Source organism: Rhinolophus sinicus, chromosome 16 (genome assembly GCF_057876585.1).
Source record: "Rhinolophus sinicus isolate RSI-liver-muscle chromosome 16, RSI-T2T, whole genome shotgun sequence".
Lineage (NCBI taxonomy): Eukaryota > Metazoa > Chordata > Mammalia > Chiroptera > Rhinolophidae > Rhinolophus > Rhinolophus sinicus.
The window spans coordinates 1,376,199-1,393,315 of record NC_142516.1 but is presented as its reverse complement, the minus strand read 5'-3'; the positions used below and the strand labels follow the sequence as shown (position 1 = coordinate 1,393,315).

General features: G+C 62.1%; 1 protein-coding gene across 3 annotated transcripts; it reads left to right on the top strand.

The window, feature by feature from the left end:
* The first annotated feature begins 31 nt into the window (after window positions 1-31).
* Window positions 32-10,124, top strand: LHX3 (LIM homeobox 3). Of its 3 annotated transcripts, XM_019756853.3 has the most exons (7): window positions 32-380; window positions 1,109-1,362; window positions 5,583-5,754; window positions 6,387-6,589; window positions 7,232-7,383; window positions 7,468-7,639; window positions 8,556-10,124. In XM_019756853.3, exons 2-7 carry the CDS (start codon window positions 1,281-1,283, stop codon window positions 8,972-8,974), a joined length of 1,200 nt encoding a protein of 399 aa, XP_019612412.1. In that variant the 5' UTR covers window positions 32-380; window positions 1,109-1,280; the 3' UTR covers window positions 8,975-10,124. The 3 variants fall into 3 exon arrangements, with proteins under 3 accessions (XP_019612412.1, XP_019612413.1, XP_019612411.1); XM_019756854.3 differs by lacking the exon at window positions 32-380 and having other exon boundaries at window positions 1,086-1,362; XM_019756852.3 differs by lacking the exons at window positions 32-380; window positions 1,109-1,362 and adding an exon at window positions 3,089-3,377.
* Window positions 10,125-17,117: the final 6,993 nt, after the last annotated feature.

The following is a 17,117-nucleotide window of genomic DNA, read 5'->3' as shown; positions in this document are numbered from 1 at the left end:
CCGATCGGGGAGCGTGGGTGGTGGCAGCTGCAGATGGACTGTACACTTCAGGGTACACCCCTGTTCAAGGGGACCTCTCAGGACCCCCAGTCTCCCCTAGCCGCCAGGCCACTCAGTTCCGGACATGGGCTCTTACTGGACGTGGCTTTCCTAGGCTGCCCCTCCGCCACCAGGCCTGAATGCCCAGCCTCGTGGGCCGTGTACCTGCGCCTTTGCCCCCGACACCTGTTCGCTGTCTCAGATCCTGAATTATTGATTTCTTCTCCTGCCCAGCCTTGTTTCGTGGGAGGAGGTCTCCAGCAGTTGTGTGTGGCTTAGGAGGGAGACCTGTTGGCTGGAGTTTGTGGATTCGCTTCCCTGGCCAGGCTGTGCAGAGGCTGGTAGGTAGCCCCCTCCCTATCTTCACCCAGGTCCCCCCCCCCCGGAGAGGGCACAGGTAGTCCCTGGTGTGCCAGCCGGGCAGCACACAGTGACCAGTGGGTACCCTGGCCAGCAGCCAGGGCCCGAGTGGTGCTGAGGTGTGTGTGGACTCACCATCAGTGCCTGTTACAGGCCCAGGGTCCTGGAGCTCATGGCCCTTGAGTAGTTTCTGTTGGCACCCCAGCTGCCGTTCCTATGCTGAGGGAGTAGGGCTGTGGCCTGAGATCCAGGGGAAGGTGAAGGCAGAAAGCCTCAGGCCAGAGGCAACAGTTGAAGGCCTCTAACCCACACCTGGAGCCAGGCCCTGGGTGGGGGCCTGGGCTGGAGCCCAACAGGGTGGAGGGGCCAACCCAGACTTGCAACCTGGGTGTTGCCTTCCAGAGGCTACAAGCAGGAGCGGCAGGGGGAGCGCCCACTTCCGTGAAATCCCCTTGCCTTGGACTGGAGCTTGGGGAGAAGCCGGCCCCCTTTCCCGTTCCCTTTCCCTTTCCCTTACTCCCCAGTCCTACCTCCTTACCCCTGCAGGGGAGGTGGGAAGGCAGGAGGAGGTACGGCACCACGGGAGGTGGGGGGGTAGGCGGGTCATGGAACCAAGAGGGGCGGGGCAGGGGCGAGGGTGGTGAGATGGGCGGGAGACCCGCAGTCTGGGGAGATGGGAGGTGGGCTGCAACAAGCACGCCTCCTTCAGCACCACGGACAGCGCCCAGACCCATTGGCTGGCGGACAGGGACACGGGGCGGCTCCGACGTGGACGCAGACCTCCGGGTGCTCCGAACCTGCCCGGGGGTCTCCGAGGAAGAGGGAGGAGCTCGACCCGCGCGACTCGGCCGACTAGGGCTCACCCCGGCCTCGCGGCAGCAATGCTGCTGGAAACGGAGCGCGACCGAGATAGGCCCGGGGCCTCCGCGGCCGCTGCCCTCTGCACCTTCGCCGGGACTCGGGGTAAGAGTCCCGAGCAGGAGGGCCCCAGGGGACAGACGGCAAGGGACACCTGGGAGGAAGGGGCACAGCGCACTGAGTGCAGAGAGGGAAAGAAAGTCTGAGGGGCCACAGGCATGACGGGAGAGATGGGAACAAACGTGTAGGGGGCCCGAGGGCGGAGGGCCTGGAGAAAGCCTGCTGTGGCTGGTGGGTGGTTGGGGCCTGGACCCGAGTGTGTGGGGCCGGGGATTGTTGCCGACTGCCCTGGAACAGAAGGGGCCTCACCGGTACTGGGGCAAAGGGATGGAGCAGAGCAAGGGTGCCAAGTTCCTCCCGAGACCCCAGCCCCTCATTTCCCACACACAGCCCAGCCTGGACCTCACCAACTGGCCCACCCGTGCAGCTCCTGGGCCCTTGGGCTGGGTCTCCCGCCTGAACTGCCCTCCCCAAGGGCCTTTCGATTGCCACAGACGGTAGGCAATAATGGAGGCATTGTTGGTGGGCCGGCCAGATGCCGAGCGCTGGGGCCGCAGCCTCCACCCGCTGCCCACCCGCTCCTTCCCCAGTCAAACCACACATGGCCCCTCTCGGGCAGGCCTCTGTGGCAGCTGACACTCAACGCAGCACCCACTCAGTCCCGCTTGTGCGCCATGCCCTGTCCTTCTGGGTAACGAGTGCAGTGCACAGGAAAGGGCTGCAGTGCTGGCCACATGGGCCTTTGCTCAAAACGGAGAATTGCACTGACCAGGTGACTGGTGGCCAGGAGGAGGCAGGGGGAGATGGGGCATTACTGTGGGACTCTCAGGTGGAGGGAACTGGAGGATGGCATCAGCCTGCTAGTCCCTCAGCACTTTGGGGAGTGGGTCCTGCTCCGTGCCTGGTGCCCCGCCTTCCCCATGCCCCACACTGCAAGGGGCCCTCAATGCTGTGTCCTGATGGTGGGTGCCTGCATGGGGTTGGCACTGGCCTGTGGCCAGGTGCTGTGTGCCCTCTGGTCAGGAGCAGCTGCCCTAGGGTAGGTGCATCTCTCTACATGCAAGGAGGGGTGGGTTCCTACAGGCTCACCTGTTTAGATTGGGGCAGGATGTTGGAAAATCAGGTGCAGGCGCTGCGTTCTGTGAAAGCAGGGTGCTGAGGGGTGGAGGAAAGTGAGGGAGGATTCCTGGCTTTCCCAGCTCCGTCCCTGCTGACCTGGAGTCTTGGCTGCCTGTCCAGGCCGAGGACAGTGGGTTTCCCTCCTGAGACTTGCTCTCCTTCGTTATGCTCACTCGTAGCAAAAGTTCCAAGGGTGGGGCCCAGAAGCTGGTCAGAGCTGGGAGGTCTGAGGTTGAGTCCGGCTCCTAGTGGCTTCGCTGTGAGCCCTTGGGCGCCACACTCACGCTCTCTGGGTCTCGGGTGGCCTTCGTCCCAACCAGACGTTGTCACCAAGCCTCCCAGCTCCGTCTCTTGAGCCGAGCCTCAGCGGCGTATCACCCGGCCCCCTCCCTAACCCTCCTCCCAGGACCCCAGCCTACGTGCGCGCGCTCTCTGGAGTCCAGGCCTCAGCCTGCGCCCGCGGCGCAGGGGCAGGAAGCCGCGAGGCCCCAGCCAGTGCCCGCGGGCAGTCCTGACCCGGCTCCTCCTCTGCCCGTCCCCGCCCTCCCACCGGCACTTGAAGTGGCGTATGGGCACCGTGAGTCCCCGCGCCAAGGCGCGCAGAGCTGGCGGACGCCCCCAGCGAGTCTTAGCGACCCCTCTGGCCCCGCCCCGTGCCGCGGTCCCGCCCCCAGCCGCTCCGCCCTCGGCGCGGCCGGAGGCTCCGGGCCCGGGGCCGCCCGCAGGCTCAGCGCCCAGCAGTGCCGGGAGTCGCTCGGATGCCGGCCCGGGGCCACTGAGGCCGTGGCCTCACCAGGCCCCGGGAAAGTTCGGAGCCGGAGAGCACGGGCGCCGGGAGGCTGGACCCATGGAGGCTCGCGGGGAGCTGGGCTCGGGCCGGGAGTCAGCGGGCGGCGACCTGCTGCTGGCGCTGCTGGCACGGAGGGAAGATTTACGCCGAGGTGGGTGCCCTGGCTGAGCGGCTGCACCAGGGAGGGCGGACCACCAGGACATCCAGAGGCCCTCGCTCTTTTCTGGGCCTGGCTACAGGACCCTTGGGATCCGGGCGGAAGTGGGTGCAAGGGCCCCGGCACGTCACCGCCTGGGCACCCCGGCAGCAAGTTTGCGTCGGGGCCTCTGGAGCTGTGTTGTCGGGTGTGTGGTCGCTGCGTTGCACCGCTCAGGCCAGGAGCCCTCGGGATCCCAGGACCTGTTTAGAAAACCCTCTCCGAGATAGGGAGAGTTTGCAGAGAACAACCATGGGGCCCAGTGACCACGGGGCAGGAGGATGCCCAAGAGGACAGCCCCCTTCCAGACCTTCCACACTTTTCCGGGAAGAGAGTCAGATGCAGGGGCCCAGGTGAGGCTGGACCCCATCTGTAGATGCCTCTAGCTGGGGTCTTGGCGTCTGCACCCACACGCACCTGTTCTGTTGGCCCACTCTGGGCTGCTGATCTTCAGGACCCTTGTACAGGAAAGCCCCCAGCTTCCTACTGGTACCAGTCTCACTCCCAGTGCTTTGGGTCCTGGGGAATCAGGGCCATTCTCCGTGGGCTTCTGGGCTGGCGGGACCGGCAGGATGGATACAGGTGGGGACTGGCAGGAGCAGAGCAGGTGGGAAAGGGGTTACATCCAGGCTGTGGGGTCCTATCCTCCCCTACTTATTTATTTTCCGACGGTTTCTGGGAGGGGTTGACCACAGGGGCTGTGAGGAAGGGGTGGGAGGGCGGAAATGAAGGAGGGAGGGAGGGGAGGCGGGCTCCAGGCTACCGCTCAGGAGAGCTGGCAGGCAGCGGGCGGCGGGAGGGCAGGAGGCTCTCCTGGGCCCAGCCAGCGCCGAGGGTAGAAGACCCGCCGAGGCTGGAGCCGCCATGCAGCGTAAGGCCCGGATCGCCAGGGTTTCGCGGGGAGCGCGAAGGGCGCGGCGGGTGCGGCTTTTGCCAGACGCGGGCTCCGGGGGCGGCTTGGTTGGGGAGCTGTCCGGGCCGCGGTGCTGAATACACGTTGCGAGGGCCGATCCAGACATCAGCTCTATGCCAGGGGTCTTTGCTGTCCTGCCATCGCGGATCCAGGTGGGGAACCGGTGCGCCCGGCGGATCCCCAAGGCTCCGCACCTGGGGCCGCGTTTTGCCTGACGCGGGAACGCGTCCTTCGTGGGTTTCCCGCTGCTGCGGGAGGGAGGTCTATCCGAGAGAGGTCCTTTTCTTGTCCTCCACCCATTGCCTGTCGGCCTGGAGCCGGAGGGGTCGGGGCCAGCGAGGTGAGCACGGTTATGGGGGTGCAATATTTGTGTGGTTTCCAGCTCCTTGCGCGTCGCTCTCTCAGCCCCAGGAGACTTTTTCTGAATTAACAGGGAGGCCTCACCTCACGAGCACCCTGAAAAGTCCCTCATGGCCCCGGGACCCCTGCAGGTCACCCCCGAGTTTCCCCAGCCTGTCTTCCCGAGGCCTGCAGTCCCAAGGGAGCAGAACCCGTGAGAACCTGGTGCTGAAGTAACTGTAAGGGAGAGCACACTGCCTACTGTGTGCTCCGGTACCCATGCTTGAGCATGAGAGCAATTCATCCATTTGTCCAGTCCACTCACAAGTCCCCCCTCAGCCCCCCGCAGACGGGGAGGGCAGCGGCTTTTACCTTGGTAGCCTGCAGACAGGGCCACCGGGCTGGACGGCCACGCTTACAAGGAATGTTTCCTTCCACCAGGGTGCTTAATTGTGCAAAGTAACAAGGGAGGTTGTGTGGTGGGTGCCCCCCCAGCCACATGTGCCTGGCCTCCGGGTGATGGTAAGGACCCGTTTGCCAGCTCAGCCTCTAAGAGAGCTCCTGGGGCAGGATTTTCCTAACAGACCAGTGTGCAGCCCTCCAGTGGTCCGTGCACCGGGACCACTTTGAGACTGACGGTATCTGGCCTAAAGGAATGGCCTGGGTACCTTCTCACTCACCCGAACGTTTCTAAACCGATTTTGGTTTTCCTGAATTTTAACTGCAGGTTGGGCTGTGGGCTTCTGTGCCATATACTCTCTGCACTTGGGGAGCCAGGTGGCCCCTCAAGCCGGCTGGGGAAGAGGGTGTGCAGGGCAGGGGGCCTCCCTCAGCAGCCCTGGGTCTGGGGCTGGGGTGGAAGGTGACTTCCGTGCTTCCCGTGACCACGGCAGCTCCTCGCCTTGCAGAGATCCCGCTGTGTGCTGGCTGCGACCAACACATCCTGGACCGCTTCATCCTCAAGGCCCTGGATCGCCACTGGCACAGCAAGTGCCTCAAGTGCAGTGACTGTCACACGCCGCTGGCCGAGCGCTGCTTCAGCCGCGGGGAGAGCGTGTACTGCAAAGAGGATTTCTTCAAGTGAGCCTGGCTGCGGGGGGGTGGGGCGCCGGGGGACAGCGGCCCCGTGTGCCCCGTGAAAAGGAGGCCTGGGGTGGCCACCCCGAGGGACCCCCGACTCGCAACAATAACCAGACCAGGAACCCTGGAAGCCCGCGTTTCCAGACTCCCTCCTGTCACACAGGCAGGGCGCCCTGGGGCCCCTCCTGTGGCGGGCGGCTGAGCCTGGCTAACACATCAACAAAATATTTTTACGTATTTAATTTTGTAAATTGCAGAAGCAGTCGTTAAAAAAGATAATCCCAAGTTTGTAGAACTGTGTTGAAGTTACTCCCTCTTAGTTTTGATCTTGTTTTTGTCCTTGGTGCTGGGGCGGGGGCGGGGGTGGGCGCCTTCCGGTCATAGGTCTCTGGTTTCTAAGGGATTCACCTCCCTGACGCCCCACCGAGGACTCGGTGCCCCCCGGGGCCCCTGGGTCGCCTCTCCGTACTCTATGCGGCTCTACCCGGGCTGCCGGGCAGGTGACCAGGGCAGCGCCCACGAGCCTCCCTCCCGGAACCGCCCTGCGCGGCGCCGCGCTCGAGCCTCTCGCACCCGCTCCGGGCGAAGGGGCCGCCTTCGCCGAGCTGAGCCGCACCCTGTGCGTCCCGCAGGCGCTTCGGAACCAAGTGCGCCGCGTGCCAGCTGGGCATCCCGCCCACGCAGGTGGTGCGCCGCGCCCAGGACTTCGTGTACCACCTGCACTGCTTCGCCTGCGTGGTGTGCAAGCGGCAGCTGGCCACGGGCGACGAGTTCTACCTCATGGAGGACAGCCGGCTGGTGTGCAAGGCGGACTATGAGACGGCGAAGCAGCGAGGTCAGCGGGAGGGGGCGACAGTCGCCGGGGCTGGCCTTGGCGCCCCTCTTCCTCGTCTGCAAAGTGGGGCTAAGGCCAATCCGGGTGGGGCGCGGAGGGATCCCCACCTCCAGCGCCCGCTGCGGAGCGCTCACTAAGGGGCCCGAATTTGAGCGCCTTCCCTCCAGGCTGGAGCGGTGAGGGGACCCTCGCCCTTTGGCCTCGGAGCCGGAAGGGGGGGAGGGTAATGAACAGACCCACTTTGGGGAAGCCGGGGTCTGGGGTCTTAGCCGCCGCCTCACTCGCGAGCACAGGGAGACCGGTCTGAATTATGTAAAGTATCACCTCTGGGCTGAATTATCGCCCTAAGTCCTTGACCTTCGAGAAGATCGGGCCCTACCCACACCCTTAGAACAAAGAGGGGGCCTGCGGGTTCCTAAAAAAGGCCGCCGCGGAGCCGCCGGGGCCCAGACGCCTCCACCCCGTTTTCTCCGTTTCTCCCAGCACCCGCGCGTCCCACAAAGCCCCTCTGGCCCCGCAGCCACGGCGGTCGGTCGCTGGGGGAATCGGCATTAGGGGCCCCGATGTCCCCGCGCACGGAGGGGAGGGAGCGCTGGGCGGCGGGAGTAGCGGGCCCAGCCTCAAGGCTCCCCTGCGATGCAGAGGCGGAGGCCACGGCCAAGCGGCCTCGCACGACCATCACCGCCAAGCAGCTGGAGACGCTGAAGAACGCCTACAACACGTCGCCCAAGCCGGCGCGCCACGTGCGCGAGCAGCTCTCGTCTGAGACCGGCCTGGACATGCGCGTGGTGCAGGTCAGCGCCCCGCACGCCGGCGCCTGCGGCCTCCCTGCCCTCCCCGGTCCTGCGGCCACTCACCCGTCCCCGCCCCCTCCTCAGGTGTGGTTCCAGAACCGCCGGGCCAAGGAGAAGAGACTCAAGAAGGACGCGGGCCGGCAACGCTGGGGCCAGTATTTCCGCAGCATGAAGCGCGCCCGTGGCGGCTCCAAGTCGGACAAGGACAGCGTCCAGGAGGAGGGGCAGGACAGCGACGCCGAAGTCTCCTTCACCGGTACGGCGGGCCAGGGACGGCCACCGCGGCCGCCTCGCAGACACGAACTCCCGCATCCCCGAGAGCAGGCAGTGCTGAGGGCCCGAAGAACGTGGGGTGGGTGGGTTGGTTGGTTGGTTGGTTGGTTGCAGGAGGCCTGTAAATCTGAATTTCCTCTCAGTGGCCTCTTTAGTCTTACTTTAAAAAATTCTCTCGTAGACTCTGGTTCCCCATCCCCAAGCCTGGTGAGTTGGCCGCTCAGGACCACTGCTCTTCCCTTGGTTGGGGACAGAAGCCCTGTGACCGGGCTTGTCCTTCAGCAGGTGTTCTTATGGGGGAGGGTCCAGACCAGAGGGTCTCTGGCTCCCTGCGCTCGCAATGACTTTTAGGAAACTGGGCAGCACAATGTTGGGGTAAACGGTTAACAAGTCCTGGGTGCTTGGTGTTGGGGGGTCCCCCTTCCTCTGTGGCAGCCGATCATTCTCTTACACCAAGGGACCCTCACACCCCACCCCTCAATGCCCATCCTCAGAGAGGCTGTGCAGGTGACTGTTTCTGGCTGCTTTGTGACCCTAGGCTACTCACCCAGCTTCTCTGGGCTTCAGGTAACTTGTCTGCAAAGTGGGGGTGAGTGGTACCTGTGCCACCCCTCCCAAGGCAGCTTTGGGGATTGTCCCGGAGCCCTGCTCCCTGACCTGACCGCTCCTGGCACCGTCCCACGGGGATCCTCCGTTCCTTAGACGCCTGGTGGGACGGAGCTGAACCAACGCAGGGGTGGAGAGGTGGGGACAGAGGGCCGGTGAGTTCTAAGAGCAGAAGAGAGTTGGGCTGGCCGGTTGTGTGATGTGGGGCAGGTCACCCCTGCAGCAGGGGCACTGAGGGGGTCTAGAGGTGGAGGGGGGTGAGCACTGAGCAGCGCCCTCTGCTTCCATTGCAGAAGAACCGTCCATGGCCGAGATGGGCCCTGCTAACGGCCTCTATGGCAGCCTAGCGGAGCCTACCCCAGCCTTGGGCCGGCCCGCGGGAGCACCAGGCAGCTTCCCGCTGGAGCATGGGGGCCTGGCCGGCCCGGAGCAGTACCGAGAGCTGCGCCCGGCCAGCCCCTACGGCGTCCCTCCGTCCCCGGCTGCCCTGCAGAGCCTTCCAGGCCCCCAGCCCCTCCTCTCCAGTTTGGTGTACCCGGATGCTGGCTTGGGCCTTGTGCCCTCGGGGGCTCCAGGTGGGCCCCCACCCATGAGGGTGCTGGCAGGGAACGGACCCAGCTCTGACCTGTCTACCGGGAGCAGCGGGGGCTACCCCGACTTCCCTGCTAGCCCCGCCTCCTGGCTGGATGAGGTGGACCACGCCCAGTTCTGACCGAGGCTCCTGGCTCCACTGAGTACCTGACTGGAAGCGTCTGGTCCGCAGCTCTGCCCCTGGCTGGGTGGCCTGGAGCTGCACTCTCCTCCATTCCCGAAGCCCTGGGAAGCCCTGGACCTCCGAGAGAAGCAGGTGCCACCAGCGGGGGACAGGATGAGGACGCCAAGGGAGGGCTCGGTTCTGTGGAGCACCCTTGGAGCAGGGGCTATCCATGCCCCCTAGTCCTCTGACACAGGGCTGGCCCACCTGGTGACTACCCAGCAAGCCTTGTTTTATAAGCAGATTTCTCCCTTTATCGACCAATTAACTGAGGGCTTGCTGCTGATAATAGACATGAAATGTCACCCCATCTAGGCCTGGCCTTCACGCTGTGGCCTCTCCCAGCCCAGACCAGCACAGCCCTTAGGCTGGAAGATGCTTTAATTTCGAAAATTAAAAAATAATGCTAATCGTGCTTTCATTTCCCAGGGTCCATCTTTCTGAGTTGTGTAGCACCCTGGCCCCACTTTAGGTCAGAGATGGGCCTCGTTCCTCCAGGGGTGAGGCAGTAGTGCGGGGGAGGAGGGCATGCCCGTGTCTTCTGATCCCTCTGGGGCCTTCCTGCCACCAATCCCCACCTTCCCCAGGAGCCTCCCCACCCCTCCCCCCTGGCGCAGCCGGCTCTAGATCTTTCTGTTCTTGACTCCACTAGTTTGTGGAGTTGACCGGACTCCTTGGGGGCCCCTCGTGTCCAGATCTACCCCGTGTCCAGATCAGCCCACTAGGAGATCCCTCCCCGCGCAGACTAAGTTTTCACACCCCTCCCAGTCACAGTCTCCCGCCCTGGGGTCCAGGCCACGCCCAGACCACCCATTTCCGTTGCCAAACAGCCAGGGGCCTTCCGTCCCAGCCCCTGCTCTAGCTGCCAGAGGGTTGGACATCCCGCTGGAGAAGGCTGGGGCGGGGCTGCTCCGAGCTTGCCCCCTCTCCTCCGTCTGATGCTCTCTGGCTGGGGTCCCCAGATACAAAGGCCGGCTGCGTGTAAGTCCGAGTAATTCCTGCAAACCTGCATCCCAAGCTGCCTGTTGGTTCTGTGAACGTCCCGTGTCTTTTATTTATTCTCTGACCATCGGCTTTTTCCAAGACTTCAATAAATTTGTCAGTTGCAGACGTTGGAAGGTCCGTGTCTTCAGTGAGGCCAGGGGGGTGGGGATGGGGCGCAGGCAGAGCTTGGCGTTAGGGTGGGGGTCGGTTCTTTGAAAGCTGGGAGGCTGTGTTGGAGTCGCTGCTGGCTCCTCGCCAGGGATGACACCTGGTGTGAACTGGGGCCCTTTTGTCCCTGGATCTTGGCCAAACTTCCAAGCACTGGAAGGAGATGTAGGGGAACAGGCTGTCCCTCCATGGGGGGAGGGGCTGGGGCCTCCACACTGTCCCTGTGAGAGGCAGGGGCTGGGGTGGCCAGGGAATTTGATAGAGCACAGCTTACACCTTGGAGCTGGCACCATTTGGTGGGTGGGGGAGGGCTGGTGGAGTCAGCTGGTCAGGAGAGTCACGGCACATGGTCACCGGGGTCTCTCCAACTTGGACTCCAGTCCCAGCCATCTGCTAACTTGCTGTGTGACTCTGAGCAAGTGACCTGCCTCCTCTGAGCCCCCTTTTCTCCTGTGGAGACAGTGGTCACAGCCCCCTGGAAGGGGGGACATAAGAGGAGAGTCCATGAACGTGGGGCTCCAGCTTACCCTCTGGTAAGTGCTCACCAGAGGGCCCCCACTGGACAGTTAGGGCACCGAGATGGGTGGGAGGACAGGCCCCTAGACCAGGCACCATCAGAACAGAGAATGGGGGGATAGGCTAGGAGTCCCCCCTACTTGAAAGGAGGAGCACACACTCCCCAGATGGGGTGCCTGGGCAGGAACAGGAGAAGGGGAGGGGGGTGGGCGACCAGGGAAGAGCCGGCCGTGATCGGAGCGCAGGTGGGGTTTGCGCATTAGGGGACGTTGTAAGCCCAGGCGTCACGGCTGAAAGCGTGAGGCGAACGGGGCTGGCTTGGGCGTGGGGCTCAAAAGTCAGGGATCCCGGGGAGCGGCAGGTAGGGCGCAACCCTGAGTCTATGACTTTGTTCTCTTTCCAGGGGCGACAGGAGCCCTGAGGGGAAAGTGGCCCGAGCCTGGGTGGGACTCGGGATGAGGGGCGGATGGCCGAGGGCAGACGCTGCCTCCTCGCGCAGCCCGGAGGGCGTGTCATAAATCCTCGGGCCCCGCCCCGAGGCCGCCGGGGACCTGCTCGGCGCTGACAGGTTAATAAAGTGCTAAGTGTCCCCGCGGGGCCCTCCGCCTGTTTGCAGTTCCCGCCGAGCTTGCTGCAGCTGCGACGCGTCGATGACCCCGAGTTGGGGCGTCCCCGGCCCGGTGCGCCCGGGGCCCAGCCAAGAGCGCAGGAGGGGCGTGAGACCGACGGCGGAACTAACGCGCAGCGTGCGCGCGCGGGACCTGAAGATGGGGCTTCGCGGGCTACACCCACGGTCACCCGACTGCTCACTGCATAACCTCTCCGCCTCCGATTCCCTGTCTGAACGAAGTGCGTGGCTCTCGCATTGTCCAGCCCTCCTGTGCCCCACGCTCCACCCCTGGGGTCCCGCCCAGCCCGTCGGATGTGGACCGGGACAGGCCCGACACGCAGTGAGGGCTCAGGTTCCACTGCGCAGAGGTGGGAGAAGCAGACCTCGGGCGAAGAGGACCTCGGACCGCGGGGCCATCTGCAGGCCTCCCCTCGCAGGAGAAGGAAAGGGGAAGGCTGACGCCCCATGGTTCCAGGTCCCCTTCTTCAGGGGTCACCTGGAGGCCACCCCTTGTTTCCCACGATGAAGCCCGTTAGCCAGCAGAGAGTCTAGTTGCGTGTGGGTGTCAGACGAGAATGCAGCGTTCCCTGCGCCCGGTCTCCGCACGCACGGAACCAGGCCGAGTGGGGCGCCCAGGCCAAAGCCTGAGGTCAGCCCCGGCCTGAAGTCCGGGGCCTAGAACTCCCAGCAGGGCGGGGCCCAGGGAGCGGTGTGGGAGGGTCCGCCCCCGCAGAGCGTACCCACCTAGGAGGGGACCCGACTGGCGCCCTGGGCCGCGTCTGTGCCAGCCGGGGTCTGCTGGCGCCGCTGGCGAGGGAACCGAGCTGGGAAGGGAGCTGCGAAGCTGGTGCGCTCGGAGAGCTGAGGACGCGTGTTGTTGGAGCAGGCGTGTGTTGTGCCTTTTTGTTCCGGTTTGCTTGGGTGGGAGGCCCCGCAGGTGGGCGAGCAGAAGGGGCAAGCGGGCTCCGGGTGAGGGGCGCCCTAGTGGGCACGTGGGACCCACCGGGCTTTTTAGCCTCATTTTGTGTGCGTGGGGGGGGGGGTTAAGGCTTGTTAATTTTTGAACCCAGCGATTGTATTACATTACCTAACATTAAATACCTAAATAATACAAATAATTTTGACCAATACAATATATTTCCTTTTAAATTTCGCACAGGGTGAAAGCTCAAAAAACCCTCCCCAATCATGGCCGCCTTGGCTCTCCCTGAGACCATGGGACACACCCTCCCTCTCCCCCTCCTCTCTCTCCTCACCTTCTGACATAGACACCTCTGGTTTATCTTGGGGACCGGCCCTCCCAGACCTGGAGAGGGGAGTTGGGGGCCTGAACTCTTGGGGCCTTCCCTAGTTGGTTGAGTAGCAAGACGATAAATCAGTGTGTTTCCAGAGGAATCAGCCTGGCAGCTATCCCCCAGGGGCTGTAATGATCAATTCTTTAAGCCCATAATTGTTCAAATTACTCTGAGCAACATAAAACATTAATTTTAAGAAATTTAATAGGAAAAAAGCTCTTTAAATCCACAACGAGATAAATGGCACCCAGCATTGCGACCTTTTCCATACCTTGGTGACATTGAATAATCTGAAAGTTATTTACATTTTCATTCTTCGTGGGAAATGTTGACAAGCTTTTGGCCGTGGCGAGGTGCACGGTGGTGTGGACCGCCCCCTCCCCCCTAATTAATGGGGAAGCAGCGACTTCATAAGCAGAATTTTCATCAGTCTGCCTGGGCGACCTGCGGTGACGGCTCCCATCCCTCCTTAGAGCTGATGCAATGAGGTTCATTTTTTACCATAAAAATATTCCCTCCTGACCAGCGGAGTTCCCTCCTGGCATTCAAAAATAGATATGAGACTGAGAAGCAGCTTTAGGGGGCGACTCAGCTTTAGGGGATAGAGGCCAAGGCCCAGCCTGGGGAAGAACTACAGATTCTGCAGACCCAAGTCAGTGATGCACATGTGTGATGGGTGTGAGTGTGCAAGAGTTCGTGTGAATGTGTTACAGCAGGTGTGGAGGTCGTCCCTGGAGGGGTGGCCACCGGCCCGAGATGCTCATACAGCCCTCAAACCTTCCATTCTGTGCATCCCTGAGAGACGGTCCAGGTGAGCCGGTTCAGCTAGGTTGCTGGATGCAGGTTGGATGGTCCACCTGGCTGACATCAGCTGGGGCTAGGTTGGGTTCCTGAGCCAGAGAGACATGAGGTGGGGATGTCCTGGGCTTCCCGCTGAGTCCTGCCTGTCTGTCATTAAGGACCTGGCAGAGCCAGGCACCAGAGCACAGGCTGGGGGGAACTGACCTTGCTACTCGTTTGCTCCCTGCAGCTGTGTGACCTTGGGCCAGTGGCTCAGCCTCTCTGAGCCTGTAAAGAGCAACAAACACAACCTCCTTTCCCGGGTTCCAGTAGCTTACCGAGGGAAAGCCGGAAACAGGGGCAAGTCCCACTGACCCAGAGCAAGTAGGACCCTGCCAGACTTGTGCATCTGCAGACTCAGGACCCCTGCTCCGTGCCAGCACGTGTGCACACACTGACACGCTCACACATGTGCACACTCACCCACTCTACACAAAGCTCATGCATGCACACAAAGCTCACCCCCCCCCATACTCTCTAAGGGCAAGGGTATGTGATTCGTGGTGGCTGCAGAGGGTCCTCATTGGGGGACCTCCTGTCCATTGTAGCAGAAGCGAAAATACCCTCGTCTTTTGGCCACGCTGGGCTGGCTGGGACTTGCCCTGAGGCAGAGGGATGGATAGGCTGAGCCCAGGACTTCCTAACTTGCAGTGATCACTGCTTCTGCACTGAGGTCCTGGGGGCACTGCTGTCCTCAGAGTTTCACAGTCTAGGTTTCCTCTGACCCCGGCGCCAGGGCTGGAGAACCCAGACGGGTCAGAGGCAGCTCATGGTCCTGTGTCCTGCTCTAGGCAGCGTCTGCCCCAAGGTGGGTAGGCAGAAGCCAGGCGGGAGCAGTGTGCTGTGGGTCTGGAGCCTGTCCTAGAACCTGAAGGCTGGGACGGAAGCCGCGTCCTGTCCCCACACGTGCGGTCCGCCAGCACCTCTGCGAGCCTGGTTTTCCTCACCTGGTCAACAAGCCCAGGAGGAGCCCATCACACTAGTCATCAGGGAAATGCAAACCAGAAGCTCAGGAAGATACCACTCCCCACCTCCCATGGCTATGGTAATAACAACAGATATGAACAAGTGTAGCGAGGGTATGGGGAAATGGAACCCCCACACACTGCTGCTGGGAACGCAAATGCGGAATTATGGTGTGACCCAGCAGTTCCACTCCTGGACATGCACCCAGAGGAATTAAAACCGGGACTCAAGCCCGGCCCAGCCACACATATTCTCAGCAGCACTAACCCAATAGCAGAGGGTGGAAACCACCTAAATGTCCATCAGTAAATAAATGAACTCAGATGGACAGTGGATCGGTGGTTCCGGGGCCTGAGGGGGGTTGGGGTGACTGTTGATAAGTCTGGGGTTCCTTCCTGAGGTGATGGAACTGGTTTAGTTCTAGATGGAGGTGCTGGTTGGTTGCACCGCGTACACTTTAAAATGGTTCGTTTTATGTTGTGTGAATTTCACCTCAATTTTTAAAAGGGGGACACCGCTTACTCCCCTGCAGGCTGCCCGTGGGGGTGAGGGCATCGCCCACGCAGATCAAACAGAGAATCATAATAAACAACAGCAGCGTGGGACCAGGGGCCCTGCGGGAGCACCCCCACCGGGGGGTCATGGAGTCGGCATCCACCCACCCCAAACCTGCCCTCTCCCCAGAAAGGTCCCCTCCAGGGAGACTCCAGCTTCATCTCTCTTCCCCCTACGGTCCAGCACACAGAGGTCTGCAGAGCCGCTGGCACCTGGATGGAGGGACAGTGCTTAGGGCCAGGGGCTGGCAGCAGACGGACCCTCCCCAGCGGAGAACAGCTGGCCTGGTGTTAGCTGTGAGTAAATGACAGGAATGGATTTTAACTTGCTCTTCTCCGCTCCGGGAAAGGGCCTGTGTCTGGACAGGAAGGTGAGATGAGGGAGACCTCCCCCCTCCCCACCTCTGTGGTCATTTATAAAGTGACTGTCCTGTCTCCCAGTCAAAAGCTCCACAAGAGGCCCCTGGGCATTGTCCCCAGGTTGGCCCACCCTCACCACCAGCCTTGTTTGACCTTCAGGAAGGTCAGAAGTCGTGCCAGTGGTGTTCCAGGCTGATGAGACACACCCTCTTCACATGCCCCCTCCCATTGCTTGGGGAACAATGCTGGCTGGTGGGTGGCAGACAGGCCGGACAGCCAGTGTGGGGGTCAGCCACTGCAGTGTGTGCACCCCTGAGAGGATCCCTATGGCCTCCCTCCAGGACAGAGCAGGTGGGCCAGCCTCTGGCCACTAGCTCCGAGCTGCAGGGCTGGCTGCCAGGCCATGGCAGGCAGGGTGAGGAGAAGGATGGGATGACAGAAAGGGAGAGGGACCCCCAAGCGCCCACTGGCCCCTCCCATGGCATTTACTCCTGAATCGGAGGCCAGGGTGGTCGGGCTCCTTAGAAGGGTCCCTGGCATCAGGGGTGGGTGTGGTGAGCACACCCCTTATCATCTCCTCAGGGCAATGGCCCCAGTAGTCCCCGGGTGCCTTGGGGGCCTGGGGCTGAGAGCCTCCAAGGTCTTCCAGAAGATTCCTGTTTGGCCGCATGAGCCAGAGGCCTGTCCATACTTTATACCCAAGACCCCCAAGGGGCCTTTCCTTGGGGAGAGGTGTGGGCTCCTCTCTCCCTGACAAATGCTTTGTTCAGAGCTCAGGCTAATCTTTAGAATGACAAGGTTTAAAATTTAATTAGCAAGTCCCTCTTATGCAAACTCTCCTCATTAAACTAAGTGTCCTATTAGTTAAAAGGAAGTCGGTGGGGTGGGGTTTGGATGTATGGCTGGCAGGGCAGAGATGGATAATGAGGCAGGAAGTTTTATGGCAGTCTTGGCTGCTGCAAGTTGGCTCATAACTTAGGTGGGCGGAACTCTCTCCCAGCCCTTCAGGTGACATCGGCCGTCAGACCGGTGGGAGGGGCGGGGCTGGCTGGCGGAAGGCTGTCCAGGGACTGAAATATGCGGGACACCACAGCCCAGGGAGATGATGTCACTGATGGGCGGGTGGCTGGTGGGTGCTGCCTCCATCCCTGTCAGGGCCACTGGGTTCTCCTGCCCTGGGGCCCTTCCTGAGGGTCCCTCCCTTCCTGTCCCATCTCCCAGGGTCTGGGACTGGCCTGGCCACTGCCAGGAGGAGAGGGAGGCCATTCTCAGTGTTTATAAGGTAATGTGCATGGCTTATTTTTTGTTACAAAACTAATATGTGCTCATTGTGGAAAATTTGGAACATGTAGCCCCGCTCCCTGCCCCCCCACAACTCATGCCCTCAGTTCCTCTAATGGAACACCGCCTGGGGGGCTTGGCCCAGGCCGTTAGCCGCTGGCGTGTGTACATCGCACACTAGCTCTGTTTATACCCAGTTGCACTGCGACCTGCTCCTCCTTCACTTAGCGTCACACCATGACCATTTCCTGGGCCACCAAATGTCCCTCCAAAGATGCTTCTACTGCTGGTTGTAGCTGAGGTCTGGCTGGCTGTTCGGGCCCCTCCCACTGTTTCTACTGGGCTCCTAGGGCTGTCAGCTCCGGGTTTACCAGCTGCTTACCAGGCTTATGAGCCCATCTGGCACAGCCGGCCCCTCCCCCCTGCCCTGGAGTCCAGAGGTGTTGGCCCAGGACCCACCAGGGAAGGCTCAGCTTCTTTCCTCTCCAGGGGCATCTCTCTGACCGAAGGGAACGACCTGGTGTAGC